General features: G+C 43.6%; 1 protein-coding gene across 2 annotated transcripts in view; it reads left to right on the top strand.

Moving 5' to 3' along the window:
* PC (pyruvate carboxylase) overlaps positions 1-18,063 on the top strand; it is a 358,273-nt gene that overhangs the window by 175,446 nt on the left and 164,764 nt on the right. For both annotated transcript variants that reach the window (XM_069740167.1, XM_069740166.1), the window contains exon 9: positions 15,692-15,854. In XM_069740167.1, the coding sequence (XP_069596268.1) occupies positions 15,692-15,854 (163 nt within the window). The remainder of the gene's footprint in view (positions 1-15,691; positions 15,855-18,063) is intronic.

Here is an 18,063-nt window from a genome sequence, read left to right as displayed (position 1 = left end):
ATTCCTCGAGGGCTGCAAACAGGTCATGTTTTCAGGATTTCCTTGTACTGCACAGGTGATAATTTAATCACCTACACAAATAATGAGTTGGTGATTAAATTATCACCTGTGCAGTACAAGGAAATCCTGAAAACATGACCTGTTTGCAGCCCTCGAGGAATGCAGTTTGACACCCCTGCTCTCTGTACCATTCAAGTAGATAGGATTGGGCTGGAGCATCAAACACAACCACCACAAAATGTACTGAGCTGTACCCGACGGGGGCGCAATACACACCGGAGACATGAGGTGCAACGGATCAGCTGATCATTGAGATTTCGGGAGTCGGACTCCCCATAATCTATGTGGCCACCAATAGAAGTCACTAAAACACCCTTTATCCTTATGTGAATTGTGGGCACATTTTGTGTTTCCCAACCCCTTGAAATTCTTTTTCTTCTGCTTCTTTTGCCCTAAATTTGGCGTAACACTCACCGATCCCCCTTCTCCTTCCATTCAGCCACCACCTTGGTTCCCCACCGGTCTCTGTTCAGCCAGCTGCAGGGATGACGTGTCGGCGCCATGTGACTAATACAGCCAGTCGCTAGTTGCAGTGGTGTCCCACATGACACCTCTACAGGATGTGATTGGCTGCAGGGGTCATGTGTCGATTCATCACAAAAGCCAAGAAAGCCGAGTCCGGCAGGGGATTAGGGAAGCGTGTGCACAGGAGCGGCCGAGGATTTGTATGGTAAATATTACTTTTGCACGGGTATGAGATTGGATCATAATGGCGCCCAACGGACCCTCTTGACTATAATGGGGGACAGGAGGACTGAAATAAATGGAAGTAAACATGTCCTTACCCGTGGAGAACTAGATGACTGGTTGGCACCGTTTGTGCTCATACAACATTCTTGGTGCCATTTTTATTTGACCAGACTAAGAACCCAATTTGGCTAGAATTAATTTTTTTATATGGCGCCATTAATTCTACAGATCTCATCGTCTTTGTCCCCATTGGGGCTCACAGTCTAGATCCCTATCATTATGTCTATGGAGTGTGGGAAGAAACCGGAGAACCCGGAGGAAACCCACGCAAACACGGAGAGGACATACAAACTCCTTGCAGATGTTGTCCTTGGTGGGATTTGAACCCAGGACCCCTGCTCCGTATATTTAATATATTTCTTTATAGCGTAGGTGACGCGCTCCATATCTTCAGTGTCACCTCTTCTTGTATAGGTTAAAAAAAAAAATATTTGGAATCTTTTTTTCTGTACGGCAGCCTTGCGTGACACAACTCCGAAGAAATCCATATCCTACGTCTTTGTCAAAGTGCAGGCGTCTAAATCTACCACGTCTCCGAGAAATGATGGCTGCCCTGGGCCGTGGGGGCGCCCTGTGGACCTTCAGCGTGATGTCCCTCATTACACCAACCCCTCATTAGTTTCTCACTCTTCCTGAACGGCGTGTGCTGAACCAGGACCTGTAATCTGTGCGCTTCCAGCGGAGAAGAAAGACCGCCATAATGCCTCATCATATACTGTAGCATCTACAGGTACTTTGTGTGTTTCTACTGCACACTTTTATTGCAATGTTTTAAGGGATTGCCCACTTTTTTGGGGGACATTTTTATTTTATATATATTTTTTTTAAATGCTTGTATTATGGGCTAAGAAAATATTTTTTGAGATTGGGTTCCATTCAAAAAACTTTGCACCGTCTGCCTTCTATAGCCTCTGTGTTGTGCCTTCTATTGCCGGCTGAAGAATGAGTTAACTGAGAATTGATTAGTGAGCTCATTCTGATGGGCAGTTTGTACGGGACTAGACTAGACTGGAAATATATTCTCTTTGCAGAGTTTGCGTCTTTACTCAGGTTTATGGAATGAGGTGTTATCTCAGCATGCTCGGGTGCTAACAGAGTGTCTTCGGCGTGCTCGAAAAATATGTTCGAGATTACCACTACAGGACTAGGTGTCTCGTGCCTCCTGGTCCAACCACACCACCACTGATTAGCAGCTCTCTGTCACTATGCAGTGTACACAGACAGCTGCCAATCAGGGGTGTGGGCGGGGTTATACTGAGGAGCTCAGCATTCCGAGCTCTGCTAGATCTGCAGCAGAGAAAGCAGGGATTGTAACACAACTGCTGCACCCAGTAAACAATGTGATACGTCGCTGGAATCGGGGTCTCAGCCCCTTCATCTTGCTGCTGTCAGATTACATAGTAAAAAACCTGCTTACTGATTCCCTTTAAAGAGGACCTGTGACGTGCCGCAAATGTTATTGTATACCTGATATAAATGTTGCTGTTCTGAAGTTCAGATTGACTTTTTTTCCTGAGATACGGCCATTGATTCCCTCTATTTTAATCTAGTCTCGTTAGTCAAGGGGGTGTGGTCTTAAAAACAAACTGCAGAGGAGTTGGGAGCCACGCCCCCTTGAATCAGCAGGCTAGATTTAATATACAAGGAACATATGGGGCCGTATCTGAGGAATGGTGACCACACCGCTAGATTCAAACAGTTACATATTAAAGGGGTTTTCTGGTTTCTGATGGCTACTGTTCCCCGGCTGCACTTTGTTTCCTTGACAGCCAATCACTGAGCTCAAAGGCTCTAAGCGGTTCATGCCGTCAACTCGGGCAGAGCTGCTAAGCTGTAATTGGCTGCAGTGCTGCCAGCGTGACAACCACGCTGCAGACCATCACTGAACTCAAATGCTCATGCAGTCAATTGAGGCAAAGCTTCTGAGCTCCGTTATTGGCTGCAGTGCTGTCAAGGTGACATCAGCGCTGCAGACAATCATTTAAGCTCAGGCTTTAAGTGGTTCATGGTTTCTACTCGAACAGAGCCATTGAGCTCGGTTATTGACTGCAGTGTTGTCAGGGTGACATAGGCGCTACAGACAATCACTGGGCTTAGAGGCTCTAAGTGGTTCATGCCTTTAACTACAGCAGAGCATTGAGCTTGTTATTGGCTGCAGTGTTGTCAAGGTGACATCAGCACTGCAGACAATCACTAAGCTCAGATGCTCTAAGTGGTTCATGCCATCAACTAGAGCTGAGCTCTGATTGGCTGCATTGTTGTCAGGGTGGCATCGGCATTGGCAGACAATCACAGAGCTCAAAGGCTTTAAGCGGCTCATGCCGTCAACTTCAGCAGAGCCATTGAGCTCTGTTATTGGCTACAGTGCTATCCAGGTGACATCAGTGCTGCAGACAGTCACTGAGCTCCGAGGCTTTAAGTGTCTGTTGCTGTCGATTGAGGCGGAACAACTGAGCTCGGTTATTGGCTGCCTTGCTGACGGAAAGATCAGCAGCTGGGGACAGGGAGAAGATCAGCAGCTGGGGACAGGGAGAAGATCAGCAGCTGGGGACAGGGGAAAGATCAGCAGCTGGGGACAGGGGAAAGATCAGCAGCTGGGGACAGGGGAAAGATCAGCAGCTGGGGACAGGGGAAAGATCATCAGCTGGGGACAGGGAGAAGATCATCAGCTGGGGACAGGGAGAAGATCAGCAGCTGGGGACAGGGGAAAGATCAGCAGCTGGGGACAGGGGAAAGATCATCAGCTGGGGACAGGGGAAAGATCATCAGCTGGGGACAGGGGAAAGATCATCAGCTGGGGACAGGGGAAAGATCATCAGCTGGGGACAGGGGAAAGATCATCAGCTGGGGACAGGGGAAAGATCAGCAGCTGGGGACAGGGGAAAGATCATCAGCCGGGGACAGGGTGTTTCTGAAACCAGAAAACCCCTTTTAATAGCGACTGCGCTGTTCACCTCATTATCGAGAGGTGACGTCACAAATACAGACATCCGCCAGGATCATATTCCTCACCAACCGTTACACCGATGCCTCTACCCTGTGCCAGTCATTACACTGGCTACCCATCCACTCCAGAATCCAGTACAAAACTACTACCCTCATCCACAAAGCACTCCATGGCTCAGCACCACCCTACATCTCCTCCCTGGTATCAGTCTACCACCCTACCCGTGCCCTCCGCTCCGCTAATGATCTCAGGTTAGCATCCTCAATAATCAGAACCTCCCACTCCCGTCTCCAAGACTTTACACGTGCTGCGCCGATTCTTTGGAATGCACTACCTAGGTTAATACGATTAATCCCCAATCCCCACAGTTTTAAGCGTGCCCTAAAAACTCATTTGTTCAGACTGGCCTACCGCCTCAATGCATTAACCTAACGATCCCTGTGTGGCCTATTTATAATAAAAAAAAAAAAAAAAAAAAAGGTTCCTCGCATCATGTTCTCATTCACTTTATGCAGTATTAGCCCTCTGTGTCTGTACGGTTACATACTTAGGCAGATAACTGGTTCATGCAGCTTTACATGAACACCTGAGCCTTACACTATAGCTGGTCCGAATAACTAAAGCAATTGTTACCATCCACCTCTCGTGTCTCCCCTTTTCCCCATAGTTTGTAAGCTTGCGAGCAGGGCCCTCATTCCTCTTGGTATCTGTTTTGAACTGTGATTTCTGTTATGCTGTAATGTCTATTGTCTGTACAAGTCCCCTCTATAATTTGTAAAGCGCTGCGGAATATGTTGGCGCTATATAAATAAAAATTATTATTATTATTATATTATCCGCCAGAACGCCAGAGAGTGACTGATGGTGCAATGCTTTGTACAGTGACGTGGCCGCCTCCGCTCTCGGCCATAGTGGGAAGCTCCAGCAGTACGGCCCGTTCCCACATTGCACTGATATAGGACTAGGCTGTACATCCTTGTATAGCGTGTATATAGTATATACCTTGTATGATGTGAATGTGTGTCCTCCTCCGCAGCCTGCATGGTATGTACTGCTGTTATCAACCACATGCTGATGTTTTTTTTTTTTTTCTGATTTTCCTTCCTAATATTCGAGCTACCTGAAATCCCGGCCTTAATTGCAAGCGAAGTACAAATCCCCGTCATGTGAAACGGACCACTACAAATCAATATTCCCGTCACTCGCAGATTTCCCTGCTCGAGCATGGCTGCTATGGAGCCGTAGACTAAAAAATATGTTTAACCCATCACTATGGCTCAGCCCTGTTAATAAGAATTTTGCCGGCTCATAAATCATATTTCTGTTGCTAACAGCCTTATGATAATCTGCTTTGCGTCTCATATGTATTAATGCCCTACAAATTAGATACTCGCAATCTGGGGTCTGGATTTTGCTGTTTTTTTTTTTTTTCTTCCGTCTTGCACTCATCTCTAATAATTTAACAAGGCCGGATTGACTTTAATGTGCTGCGGGTATATGGGATAGTTCAACTCGATGGCATGACCTTATTTTCTGTAATCTGATTTCTTCGAAGGATGATTTCCTCTTTGTTTTCCCTGTTCTATATTTGTACCGTGATAATAGGCCTAGTGGCTGACGAAACACTTATTTTTCATTCTAGCAATATAGAACGGGTGGCGAATGCACGAAGATCGACGTTTCATACTCTATGAAATCCCGCCGGAGTTAGATGCACCAAATTTCTCTAAGAGCACACACCTAATAATCCATTTGGAACCACTGGGGCCATAAAATTAAAAAAAAAATGTTTAAAGGTTGCATACAGATTAGATCAATGTTGGCAGAACCTGCCATTATTGGAGGAATTGTCAATCACAACAATCTAATGTGTATAGGGAGCTGATTATGCTGGCGGAAAGAAGGATCCTGTTTGCTGCATTTCCAACATCTGAAGCCTTTCGACAGGTTCGCCCTACTGTCGAATTTTTCTCCCAGAGATAAGCCACCAGTAAGGTCTGGCAACAGCTCTCGTAGAGAACACAGGAGTACTGATGAGCGAAAGTGCTGGAGGTTGCATCGCGGCGGAGAATCGAGCATGTCACCCGAAAACCCGCGATATTCGACAAGTTCCCGAGCGCCTGATGCAAACCCTAGTAGTGAGCACTTTCACTCATCCCTACACAGGAGCGCTCAGACGACAGCTGTCTGTGTATGGCGAGCTTAAGTGATGGGGTTGATTCCTGATGAAATGTACTTCAAGTTCTGGAATCAGTTGGGTCCACGGGCTACCTCTTCGTCCTAGGGTAGGTTTTCTTCACTTCTGAGAAAAATGGTCCAGATCCGAGGTCTTAGAAAAAAAATCAGACGTGCACACCCCCATAGACCACAGATATCACTCGTATGAGAAAATCGGTCGTGTGCAGGAGCCCTTTCGCGAAGTCCTTCCAACTTTTTAGAAAAGTAGTGACAACTGCGTAACGTCAGTAAAAAGTTGTGTGCTTTTGTGCACAATAGGTGTGGCCCAAAAATTTGCCTTTTTTTCGTTCTGCTAGAAAACTGGTGCAAAAAATCATTAAATCTCTCACTATTTGCAAAATAAGTACAACCATGTGGCTCGCTGTCTTGCTTTTGCTGTAGTCTTAAGCTGTCCATACACATAAGATGGCTGTCAACCAGATGTTTGCTTGGATGACCGCCTCCTCTCCCAACTCCCCCATACGCTTGAGCACTTGGCTGAGTTTTAATGTATTTTTTTAATAGTGAGAGTGAGAAAGCCACTTACAGACTTCCCTGACAGACGCTTATCTCTACTAACAATCAAAAAGTGGAGTAATCTCCCCCAAAATCATCTTTTTGATGGAGTCGGAATGTCCCTAAACGCATCGGATGTGCTTCCAACTTTTATTTAATACATATCGGGGGCATTACTTTACTTTAACAAGCCAACTAAACTACTCCTTGTCCTAGGAAAGTGAAGACCTAAAAATTTTTATCTGCCCGCTAACCTTGTCAGCCATATTCTGTTTTATAGGGTGGTTTTTCTGCCATCCAGAAAGCCCTTCTCTCTTCGTAGCTCTTTGGCATATTTCATCCGTCTTTGTAGGGGACTAACTTAAATAAATTCATGACTGTAGACTTTCAGGAAGACCTTTTTCGGTCTGTTTCAGATGAGGGCGGCATTACGACTTCAAACTAAAGGCACGGCCATGGGTCCAAGGGCTGGAACGAACGCCGTCATAGATCCCTGTGACCCTGTTAGTTTTAGGTCATTGGTCCTACATTTGGGCCAGGATATTAACTGGTCTGAAACAAGTCTTGGGGATCCTGTACATCATCACTGGCTGCATCATCAGCTGAAAAAAATCCAATGTTGGCCCATGTAGTGTGTGATGTATTTTGGGTCATTGACGAAGGATAGTTCGTCAACCGATTTTCATCTAACATGCATGGGGGCCTTTTGTAATGCGCCACTAAGCTTTTTGGCGTTATATGGTAATTTTGTCAATGGACGATATTTATGGCTTGACCGGCTGGACTTATGTTTCCGTTTTCCTATGGAACCAAAGTCTCCTGAAACGCGTGACTGCATTACGAGCTGTGTGTATTTGTTGTATGTATGCTCGAGTCTCGTGACCACGCTGGCTTGAATTTAGGAGGAAATGCTTGTTTTGGGTGTCATGTCGCTCTGCCTATAGTTGTAGGATTAGATCTGGGCCTTTTTTCATGCGGTAGGTTGAACACAATTAGCATCTCGATTGAAGTTAATGAAAACAGCAGCAGGCGATTTTCCATCTGAGTAGCTGAAACTTCACGGAGTTGGCTTGAGATGTGCCAAACGGTTTTGCAAAAAAAAAAATAGAAAAGGGGATCAGGTTTGTTTATCGGAACCCATCGGATATATACTAGCAATATTACAGGCAAGAAGAGTATTAATTAAATTTAATATAACTTTTTACTGAATGTGGGAAGAGGACTGGTTCTCCTTAAAGGTTCCCCGGCTGCAGATTGTGTAAAAGAGCCTAAAAACTTCTCTTTACCAGTGATGAGCGAACGTACTCGGATAAGGTGTTATCTGAACATGCTCAGGTGCTAACAGTGACTTGGGCGTGCTCGAAAAATACATTAAGTCCCCGTGGTTGCACATTTCCCTTCTTTACGACAGCCGGAACGCATGCAAGGATTGCCTGTTAGGTAATCCCTGCGTGTGTTGCGGCAGACGAACAGCCGTGAAACATGCGGCGCGGGGAATCGAACATATTTTTCGAGCACGCCCAAGTTACTCAGTAGCACCCGGGCATGTGCAGATTTGTATGGATTTTTTATGTTCCATATTTCCCATGCTGCATCTTACTACCTTGATTAATCCGTTAAAGAGGTTATCCAGGAATAGATTAGTTTTTTGGTCCATAGTAAAAAAAAAAAAAAAAAAACGGCAGGTAGTTGCTAACACAGGCAACTACATGCCTGTTTTATCCGGCGCCGGTTCAGAGATGTCACAGACCACTCCTGCTGGCGATTCAACTGCTGTACTTCAGCAGAGGTATCTCCTCTTCTTCCTCCGGGCTGCTCTGTCGACGAAGTGACTGCCGATGTCATACTGATTGACAGCCGGCTCCCCACAGTTATGCAGCGGGGAGCCAGCTGTCAATCAGCATGACGTCAGCTGTCAATCAGCATGACGTCTGCAGTCATGACCAGTCAACAGAGAAGAGCGGGAGAGAAGCGTGACAACAGCAGAAGCCTCGATTGCCAGCATGAGTGGTCTCTGACCGATGAGATCAGTGCAGGGTAGAACAGGCAGTTAATTGCCCCTGTTAGCAACTACCTGCTTGTTAGTTCTTGGGCCTAAAGTGAAAATAATAATAATAATAAAAAAAAATTGTAGTTTTGGATAACCCCTTTATGTAGTGACATAGTTGTGGTTGTCAGATTTAGGGCTACGTCTCCACAGGTTATATATTCCTGCAGGATCGTCTCCGATTTACAGCAGATTTCACCCTCTGCAATGGGCGATATCCTCCATGAAAATCCATAATATAAGCTGTCACAGTACTGGATTTTTCTTGAACCACAGTGGTAAAACGTGCACATAATTGTACAGAATTCATTGCGAAAAACATGTGGATTTTGTTCCACTTTGACTTATCCAATTGCAAAATATGAAATACCGAGAAAAAAATCCATGACACTGATTCATAATCTGCAGCATAGTGCCATTTCCGCTGCAGATTTGTTTTCCTTGTCGTGTGGATAAAATTTTGTCAAATTTCATCCACTTTCTAGTACTTTAACACTTGGTGGATTTTCTTGCTATAAATCCATGGTGGAAAACACTCTGCGTCTGTCACGTGTGGGCGTACTCTTGGCATTTTGTGAGGATGTACATCAGGAAGCCTATTTTACGCACCCCATCGTTCGCTTATAGGAACAAGGTTACTTTGCCTAGAAGATTTCCATCCGTCGCCGGCTCTCCGCATCTGACATGTGGCCTGAGATTAACTTTTGCAAGTAGCAGATCTCGCATGTTCTATTTCTGGCTTATGTTCATTACCGTATGAATGTACGGTATTTGCCCATTTATTGAGTTTCTCTAAGATTTGTCGCATTGGATGCTGTAACAGATGTTACTAGAGATATTAAGTGGAGTCCAATACTCCTCATTTTATTTTCTAAGCGAGTTCACCCAGCACGAACCAGAGCGGTGCGAAAATGTAATATGCACAACTAGGCTCGGACTGGCCGACAGGAGGACAGTTGAATCCTCCGGTAGGCCGCCCTTGTGAAGGAGTGCTAATAAGTAGTGCCATTACACTTGATTGACATTTTACATAAAAAGGTATAATCTAATCATTCATTAAATAATATTATATAGAAGAAAATGTACATTTGTTTGCTAGGGTCAGGTTATTTTTGCATGTAACTGAACAGTGGACCCCAAGAATCAATGTTACTGGTGGGCCGTTGCCAACCCAGTCCGACACTGTGCACAACCCCAAAACCTGATTAAAAGGGATTTATCTTAATATCAAGACGATTCAATAAGAAAATTAATTCAATAATTCGAGGGCCAAAAACCAGAACCGGACATCCGCGAAATATGAAAAGACCGTTCTGGAACAGAGTGAAATTTTCAGCCCCAGAATTTGCACCAAATCAAGAGGATTTTGCCGCAGATTTTCCACATTTTGCCCTGAAAATCCACATCCTAAATTAACCAGCTTTTCAGATTTGAAGTAAACGGCATGTTAATTTATGCTGTGAATTTTCTCTGCTTCTTGTGGGTGAGATTTCCACAGAGCTGATACATTAATGCACTTTTTTTTTTTTAAAATCTGGTAAGATGAAAAATCTGCTACACATCCTCCCCTTGTGCTTATACCTGATAATCAGCCTCTGGAGTGTCGGATCTCCCAACATTCATCCAAATGATCACTTTGAGGGTATCCTAAAAAGTCATCTGTAGCTGTGAATCCATCACAAGTGAGATGAGACACTTACTGGAAAGCACCAGCATTGATCTGTGTGTGTCTCTGCCTCTTTTGCTCTGCTCTCACGTTCCTCAGATTTAAAAGGCACAGACACCTCTCCTTTTATTTTCAGAAGGAGCTCACTGATGGATTCTCGGATAACTCATTCTGCAGGATGCAGTAGACTGTGCACTGCAGAGGCTGCAGAAAAGAAACGATGGAAAATTGTTAACAAAACCCAATTGCTAAAATGATTTTTAGCCTGAAATACATGTATTTAACAAAAAACAACCTGAAGTTGTGAGGACTGTGCCATCATGACTTTGCAGTCGTTTTTGGATTCACCTTATTTTCAGGTAGGTTAGGTCAGTTTAGGATGAATGCCAGGAAGATGAGATATTCTAGATTATATAATAAGTATATTCTCATAGAACTATTTTCGTTAATAATCAACAGCACAGTTTTTGGTTAGTAGATCCCTCAGGATAATTGTAATTTTTCCATTAATTATGTGAATTTACCTTTTACATTAAACGATTGGATTGTAATCCTTTTGCTAATTTTCTGCTCTATAGAAGACGCGGTGTCATAGGCTCACACTTTTCTCGCCATAGAGCGCGCGCTCCTCACTTATGCATGTAGTGTTAGAAGGCTCTCCATTGCTGTGCGGAGAAGCACTTCAGCCCTATAAGCAGACGACGTGTTGACACTATAATTGCGGCCTCCTTCCTCCAGACCCCATTTTATCGGCCTCTCTTCTTCCACCCCGTTGAGTTTTTGTCATGATTACAAAGCTATCAACCTTCATCCGATGTCTCCCTCAGGGGCTCTGCCTGATGTGGCAGAGTTAATGGCTGTTGGCACGAGGGTGGCCATTTTTGACTACTGTGCACACTTTACTGCTTCTTATTTTAATTGCAGGGTATCGTTGCTTTCTTTTAACCCTTTCATAGCCAGCGTAGCTGCATTTAACTCGCAGGAAGCTATATGTATGTACTGTAAGTAACGTGCTCTACGCCATTAGCTCTGTTGTATACTTTATGGTAATGTATAGACTGCACCCTAATATATGTGAAATTAATCCAATGCATTAAGTGTTGTCATATCATCATTGTGGAGACAATGGGGGTCAGTGGGTGCTTCTGTCCGCTAGTCCGGCTTTCTTGAGAAAGACCGCATGGAGCAAGGCTCATCTCGCTGAATGCCTGCTCTCCTTTCCCGTGGGCATAATGCTACTCGGAACAATAATAATACAGGGTGAGGACAATACTTTATTGAACCACCAACAGACAATAACCTATAGAACAGTCCTAGCAAAAAATTACTCACCCTTCTGCTGGCTCGCCAGGATTAGAGCAGCTGCGACTTTGATGCTTCCAGGGCTGACTAATGGCACCCCACTTTTGGCAGGTACCCACAAAGAGGGGGTAACAACAAGCTTAGGAAGCTGATAGTCCATTGAGGTATGTGGTCAGGTGACCAGAGGGTCCCTACCTGGCTTCTCTGAACATCTCCATAAGGCCTTGTGACCGGAGGGTCACAACCTGGCTTCCTAAACATATCCAGGGGGTCAGGTGACCGGAAGGTCCCAACCGTTTCCATGGATTCAGTGATGGTCAGTGGAGCAGATCTGTATTCTTTCAACTAGGGCCGTGGCCCCTTAAGCTGCCATCCTGTAGAATGGCAAATTTGTGTTCCCTTTTATGGAGCCTTTGTGCCTCGGCTGTGGTTCTATAGAGTCTCATTGCAGAAGGATAGAAATCCCTTTTTATACCCACATCTGCGGTTCAGGCCATCATCTACAGTTCAGGGTGAAAGTGGTTTGAGATTAAGGCTATGGTCACAATATCAGTGTTTGGTCAGTATTTTACATTAGTATTTGTAAGCCAATATCAGGAGTGGAGCAATCGGAGGAAAAGTATAAAAGAAACACGTCACCACTCCTTATTTTGGCTTACAAATACTGATGTGAAATACTGAATGTCTGAATGTAGCCTTGCTCTCTCAATATTTGCGTATTTAATCAATCTGCATAGTTAGTCCTTCATTGTTTCGAAACATCTTAGCAAATATCAATTCTTCAATGACCCTGCGTTCTTGTCCTCCAAAGATGGCAATACAGTCACCTATAGGAGCTGATATAATGGGTAACAAGCAGCCATTCAATGTCTGGGATAATTAATATTAAACACTGTGTTGTCACAACCATCACTCTGTTATTTTTTGGGGTCTTATCTCCAGGACCTCTACCAATTCTAAGGCTGTGTCATCATGATTTCACTCCAAAACTATATGTGCATATACAGTACAGACCAAAAGTTTGGACACACCTCATTTAAAGATTTTTCTGTATTTTCATGACTATGAAAATTGTACATTCACACTGAAGGCATCAAAACTATGAATTAACACATGTGAAATTATATACTTAACAAAAAAGTGTGAAACTGAAATTATGTCTTATATTCTAGGTTCTTCAAAGAAGCCACCGTTTGCTTTGATGACTGCTTTGCACACTCTTGGCATTCTCTTGATGAGCTTCAAGAGGTAGTCACCGGGAATGGTCTTCCAACAATCTTGAAGGAGTTCCCAGAGATGCCTGGCACTTGTTGGCCCTTTTGCCTTCACTCTGCGGTCCAGCTCACCCCAAACCATCTCGATTGGGTTCAGGTCTGGTGACTCTGGAGGCCAGGTCATCTGGCGTAGCACCCATCACTCTCCTTCTTGTTCAAATAGCCCTTACACAGCCTGGAGGTGTGTTTGGGGTCATTGTCCTGTTGAAAAATAAATGATGGTCCAACTACACACAATCAGGATGGAATAGCATGCCGCTGCAAGATGCTGTGGTAGCCATGCTGGTTCAGTATGCCTTCAATTTTTAATAAATCCCCAACAGTGTCACCAGCAAAGCACCCCCACACCATCACACATCCTCCTCCATGCTTCACGGTGGGAACCAGGCATGTAGAGTCCATCCGTTCAGCTTTTCGGCGTCGAACCAAGACACAGTGGTTGGAACCAAAGATCTCAAATTTGGACTCATCAGACAAAACCACAGACTTCCACTGGTCTAATGTTCATTCCTTGTGTTCTTTAGCCCAAACAAGTCTCTTCTGCTTGTTGCCTGTCCTTAGCAGTGGTTTCCTATCAGCTATTTTACCATGAAGGCCTGCTGCACAAAGTCTCCTCTTAACAGTTGTTGTAGAGATGTGTCTGCTGCTAGAACTCTGTGTGGCATTGACCTGGTCTCTTATATGAGCTGCTGTTAACCTGTGATTTCTGAGGCTGGTGACTCGGATAAACTTATCCTCAGAAGCAGAGGTGACTCATGGTCTTCCTTTCCTGGGGCGGTCCTCATGTGAGCCAGTTTCTTTGTAGCACTTGATGGTTTTTGCCACTGCACTTGGGGACTCTTTCAAAGTTTTCCCAATTTTTCGGACTGACTGACCTTCATTTCTTAAAGTAATGATGGCCACTCGTTTTTCTTTACTTAGCTGCTTTTTTCTTGCCATAATACAAATTCTAACAGTCTATTCAGTAGGACTATCAGCTGTGTATCCACCAGACTTCTGTCCAACACAACTGATGGTCCCAACCCCATTTATAAGGCAAGAAATCCCACTTATTAAACCTGACAGGGCACACCTGTGAAGTGAAAACCATTCCCAGTGACTACCTCTTGAAGCTCATCAAGAGAATGCCAAGAGTGTGCAAAGCAGTCATCAAAGCAAAAGGTGGCTACTTTGAAGAACATAGAATATAAGACATATTTTCAGTTGTTTCACACTTTTTTAAGTATATAATTCCACATGTGTTAATTCATAGTTTTGATGCCTTCAGTGTGATTTTTGTCATTTTCATTGTCCTGAAAATACAGAAATCTTTAAATGAGAAGGTGTGTCCAAACTTGTGGTCTGTACTGTACCTTTTGCAAAGGCATGTCCAGCCATACCGGTAATGGATAGTCCTTTCCTCCGTTACTGAGAAATTGGTGTTAGAATCGACATGCAAATGAGGATGGGTAGTACAGCAGAGCTGACACTTATGAGAGGAGGAGAGCTGATAGAAGGGTTTGTAATGTTACCTAGCTAAACACCGCTGTGCTGCCCCTTCCCCCACAAAGACCTTTTGTGTTCTAAAATTCTCAGCACTTTCTAATCATGCAGGAGGATAGACCAGGAGATCAGAGTTGGATTATTACATCTCGCACACTGAGAAACCTAAGCTATGGTGAGGGGTGTGTTCTTTTTCTGCTGTGTTGCTATGATTGGGCAACTCATACAGGGAGAAGTACACCTCCCACATTGAAAAGTATCTGATAACGCCCACTTGGACTTAATCAAAGCGAACTCAATAGGTACCAAATACTTTGATAACGAACATCTTCCAGCCATTATTACATAGTGTTCAGGTCAACATGCAAAATCTAGTGAAAGGTTCTCTTCATCTTAAGCAACATGACAAGACTATGCAAAAATAATACAGCTTCTATGCCAAAAAAGGGGCTCCATCTTTGTACTGGAGAGGGAGGCGTTAGAGAGATGTTAAGCTTTAAGAAGTTTAGGACTCCTTTGCTTACAAGAATAGTAAGTCCTGTGTGGTACAGTATGCCACCTGTGTTATGTGCAAAGATTTCCCAGGCATATTCTTGAAAATGTATTAGAAACCGAAAGAGTTGTCTCCTACGATGCGTGTTACATCACAATAAAATGGATTTAACCACTTTTGCCTTCTTTGTTCGTCTGAACCATGGTAGATGCCCAGAGTACGGCGAATGATCATATTGCTTTTTATTTTATGTAGCACTCAGCAGGCTAAATTGACAAATAAGGATACTTCAGGCTGAGTGTTCTGTCTGTAGGCTTGTACGAAGGCTTCTTGTAGAATTGGCAATCTTGGGTAAACTATGGAAATTTTTTCAGTAGTGACATTGAATTTCTATGTGTTATCACCCACAACTGTTGAAAAACCCGTGCCTACCAGATGGCGGATACCGGTGATGTTTTTTTTAGAGCTACATCGGCTATCCGCTATGCTCTTAGGAGTTTTATCAGCCGTTTTCCTTGTGTCTGACAATATAACTGTTTTTACACATGATCACACATGACTCAACATGCCCTCTGATGCAGCAGGGCGAAACGCGCGTTGTGGTGAAAGGTCACATAGCCCAATCTGTACTGTATTAATACAATCTATATACAAAGTTGGAGACTATAGGAGTAATGGGATTTTAAGAGTTTCTTTTGTCTTCACTTCTTTATGCCCTGAATTATGTTTCTGATTTTTTTTTCCTGAGCATGGAGTTGTATTATGAGCACGCTTGGTACTTGATGCCCTTTGAGCAATTATTCACCAAGCTGTATGATTGCCTAGTAAGATGAGATATTACTGGTTAATATTTTGCATGTTTGTCTGGTTTTCGACATAATGTAACTAATGAAACCATCAAGTATAATATTACTTACCGGTATGTATTTTTTTGTAGTGTTGACTTGGTCCATGCTCAGATCCATGTTGCAGAAGGGAAAAGTTTGCCCGAACTTGGCTTGAAGCAGGAAAATATCCGTATTAATGGCTGCGCCATACAGTGTCGAGTCACGACTGAAGATCCAGCCCGCGGATTCCAGCCGGACACTGGCAGAATCGAGGTAAGAATTTTATCTTATATTACAAATCTTTTACTAAGTCACACAATTCCATCTGTCTTGGTGATTTTCTTTGGCGTAAGATCGATGACCATACTAGTCATGTAGCTGTTTCCCAAAGGTGTCCAAATCCGCCATACAACTGCAAATATGGCTTGGGGCGAGCATGCTAAATATGCATATTTATGGCAAGTGACAGGTGCTCTTTAAAGTGAAAAGCATACGGTACTTTAAAAGCCAACAAGGACCAAGCCATAATCGGAAAGGTGGTCCCTGGCGCCTTCTTCCCGCCCAATCCCCTTGAGTGACAGGTCTATCCATGCTGTAGACTAGTCAGAATGCCTGTTCTGACCTTTGCTCGGAAGCATTTCCTTCGGGCTTGACGCATGGACCATACAGAAATTAAAGCTGACGCGGTCCTATGAATTATGTTTTCCTTTTTTTTTTTTTCAATCATGTGGTTGGGTATGTTTGTTGCTTGACCATGCCGAGAGATGTCACCAGGACGCACTATGTGAAGGAAGCGCGCAGGCGGAAACAGTGTGATGTTCTGGGGTAACCTTGTATCCTGGCATTCCTGTGGATGTCACTTTGATGTTGAATCTTGGTGTTCAATATGTTCCTGGTGTTTTTGTGCCTTTTCTCGATCATCTATTTTTTGTAATTTTGACTAACCTACCTGCTCGGATACTGGGGCTAAATGACGATATTTTGAAGCAGTTCGGAGGTATATAGACTTTTACATGTTTTTCCAGTTTGGCTGATCTGCACGGCATAATATTAGGTTTTTCTCAGCTTTCCTTACGGTATTAATTGTGCTAAGATTTATTAAAATGAATTCATGCGGTTTAAATTTCAAGAAAAATTAACAATTAACTTTTTTTAACCATTTTTGGTTGTTTGCTTTGCATCGGTTAATTACTAGACTCCGTTTTTTTTTAATCAGATAAATTTGTATTGATCATAATAAATGTTATCTACTTATACAACAAGGTGCATTTGTGTTTTTTATTTTAACAAGAAAATATACCCCTTCTCCCCCCTCCCTCCCTCAGATAACCAACCCCAACTTTACCCCCCCCCCTCCACGAGAAGATCTTCTTTATTACAAACATATTGCATTATTAACATTGTTTTCCACAACCTCTTAATCATTCCCATTTAGCCATGGCTGCCATAACTTTTGAAAAAATCCCATCCTATTCCTCTTGGTATAGATGCTTTTTTCGAGCTGGACAATATGATTCACTTGTGCAACAAACTCTCGTCTGGTTGGAGGTTCCTCCCTAATCCAGTATCTCGCAATCACTTTCCTTGCAACGAAGAGCAATCTAGCTATTGCCATTTTGGCAGTTTCTTCGGCCGACAATTCCTCCACATACCCAAGTATACAAACCACTGGATCCCTGGGAACCGCACATCCATAAAGCACCCCAATTTGGTTCAACACTGCTACCCAATACGAAAAGAGCCTGGGGCACACCCACAACATGTGAAGCATACCCGCCTCAGTCTGAGTGCACCTAGGGCACTCAGAATCCAATCTCACTCCGGCTTTGAACAACAAGTCGGGTGTCCTATAGGCCCTATTAACCACATACAGTTGCGACAGTCTCCCAGGCTCACTCATTGACAATTTAGGAATGTATTCCAGAATAGACCCCCATTTGACATCGTCTATTTCCCCCAGTTCGGCCTCCCATTTCTCTCTAGCTTTAATCGGGTAATCCTCCAAAAATGTGTGTAGTAAATCCCCATATACTTCCGATATAGCCCCCTACTACTAGACTCCGTTTACTGATTTTTTTTTTTACAAATCTATTTTAATTTAATGTTTTAGAGCCTTATTTCTGCACAGGGTCCAGGGACCCCCTACATCTATTGTTCAAGACATTATTAGAAGTGTGCAGCTCAAGAGAAAGGCGCACTCAGAGGAGTAGAGCCTATGGCTTTCTACTGTATCCATACCTCCTCTCTGTGCGCTCAAGCAGGAGCTGTGCGCTCCTATCTCCTGAGCTAAGAGGTCTTTTGCATCTCCATTAGGGGACACAGGATCCTAGACCACCACCAATCTGCTAAGAATTAAAGGGCTGAAAAAAAACAAAAAAGTTCATGTTGTTGCTACTTTTTTGGGGGGTTTCACCAGAAGCCTTGTCTGTAAAATTTAAAGGCTGTCGACACCTTTGCACATTTTTTTTTTTTTATTATTATT

Source organism: Ranitomeya imitator, chromosome 9, assembly GCF_032444005.1.
Source record: "Ranitomeya imitator isolate aRanImi1 chromosome 9, aRanImi1.pri, whole genome shotgun sequence".
NCBI lineage: Eukaryota > Metazoa > Chordata > Amphibia > Anura > Dendrobatidae > Ranitomeya > Ranitomeya imitator.
Note: the sequence above shows the minus strand (reverse complement) of the source record. Positions and strands in the feature narration are given on the sequence as shown.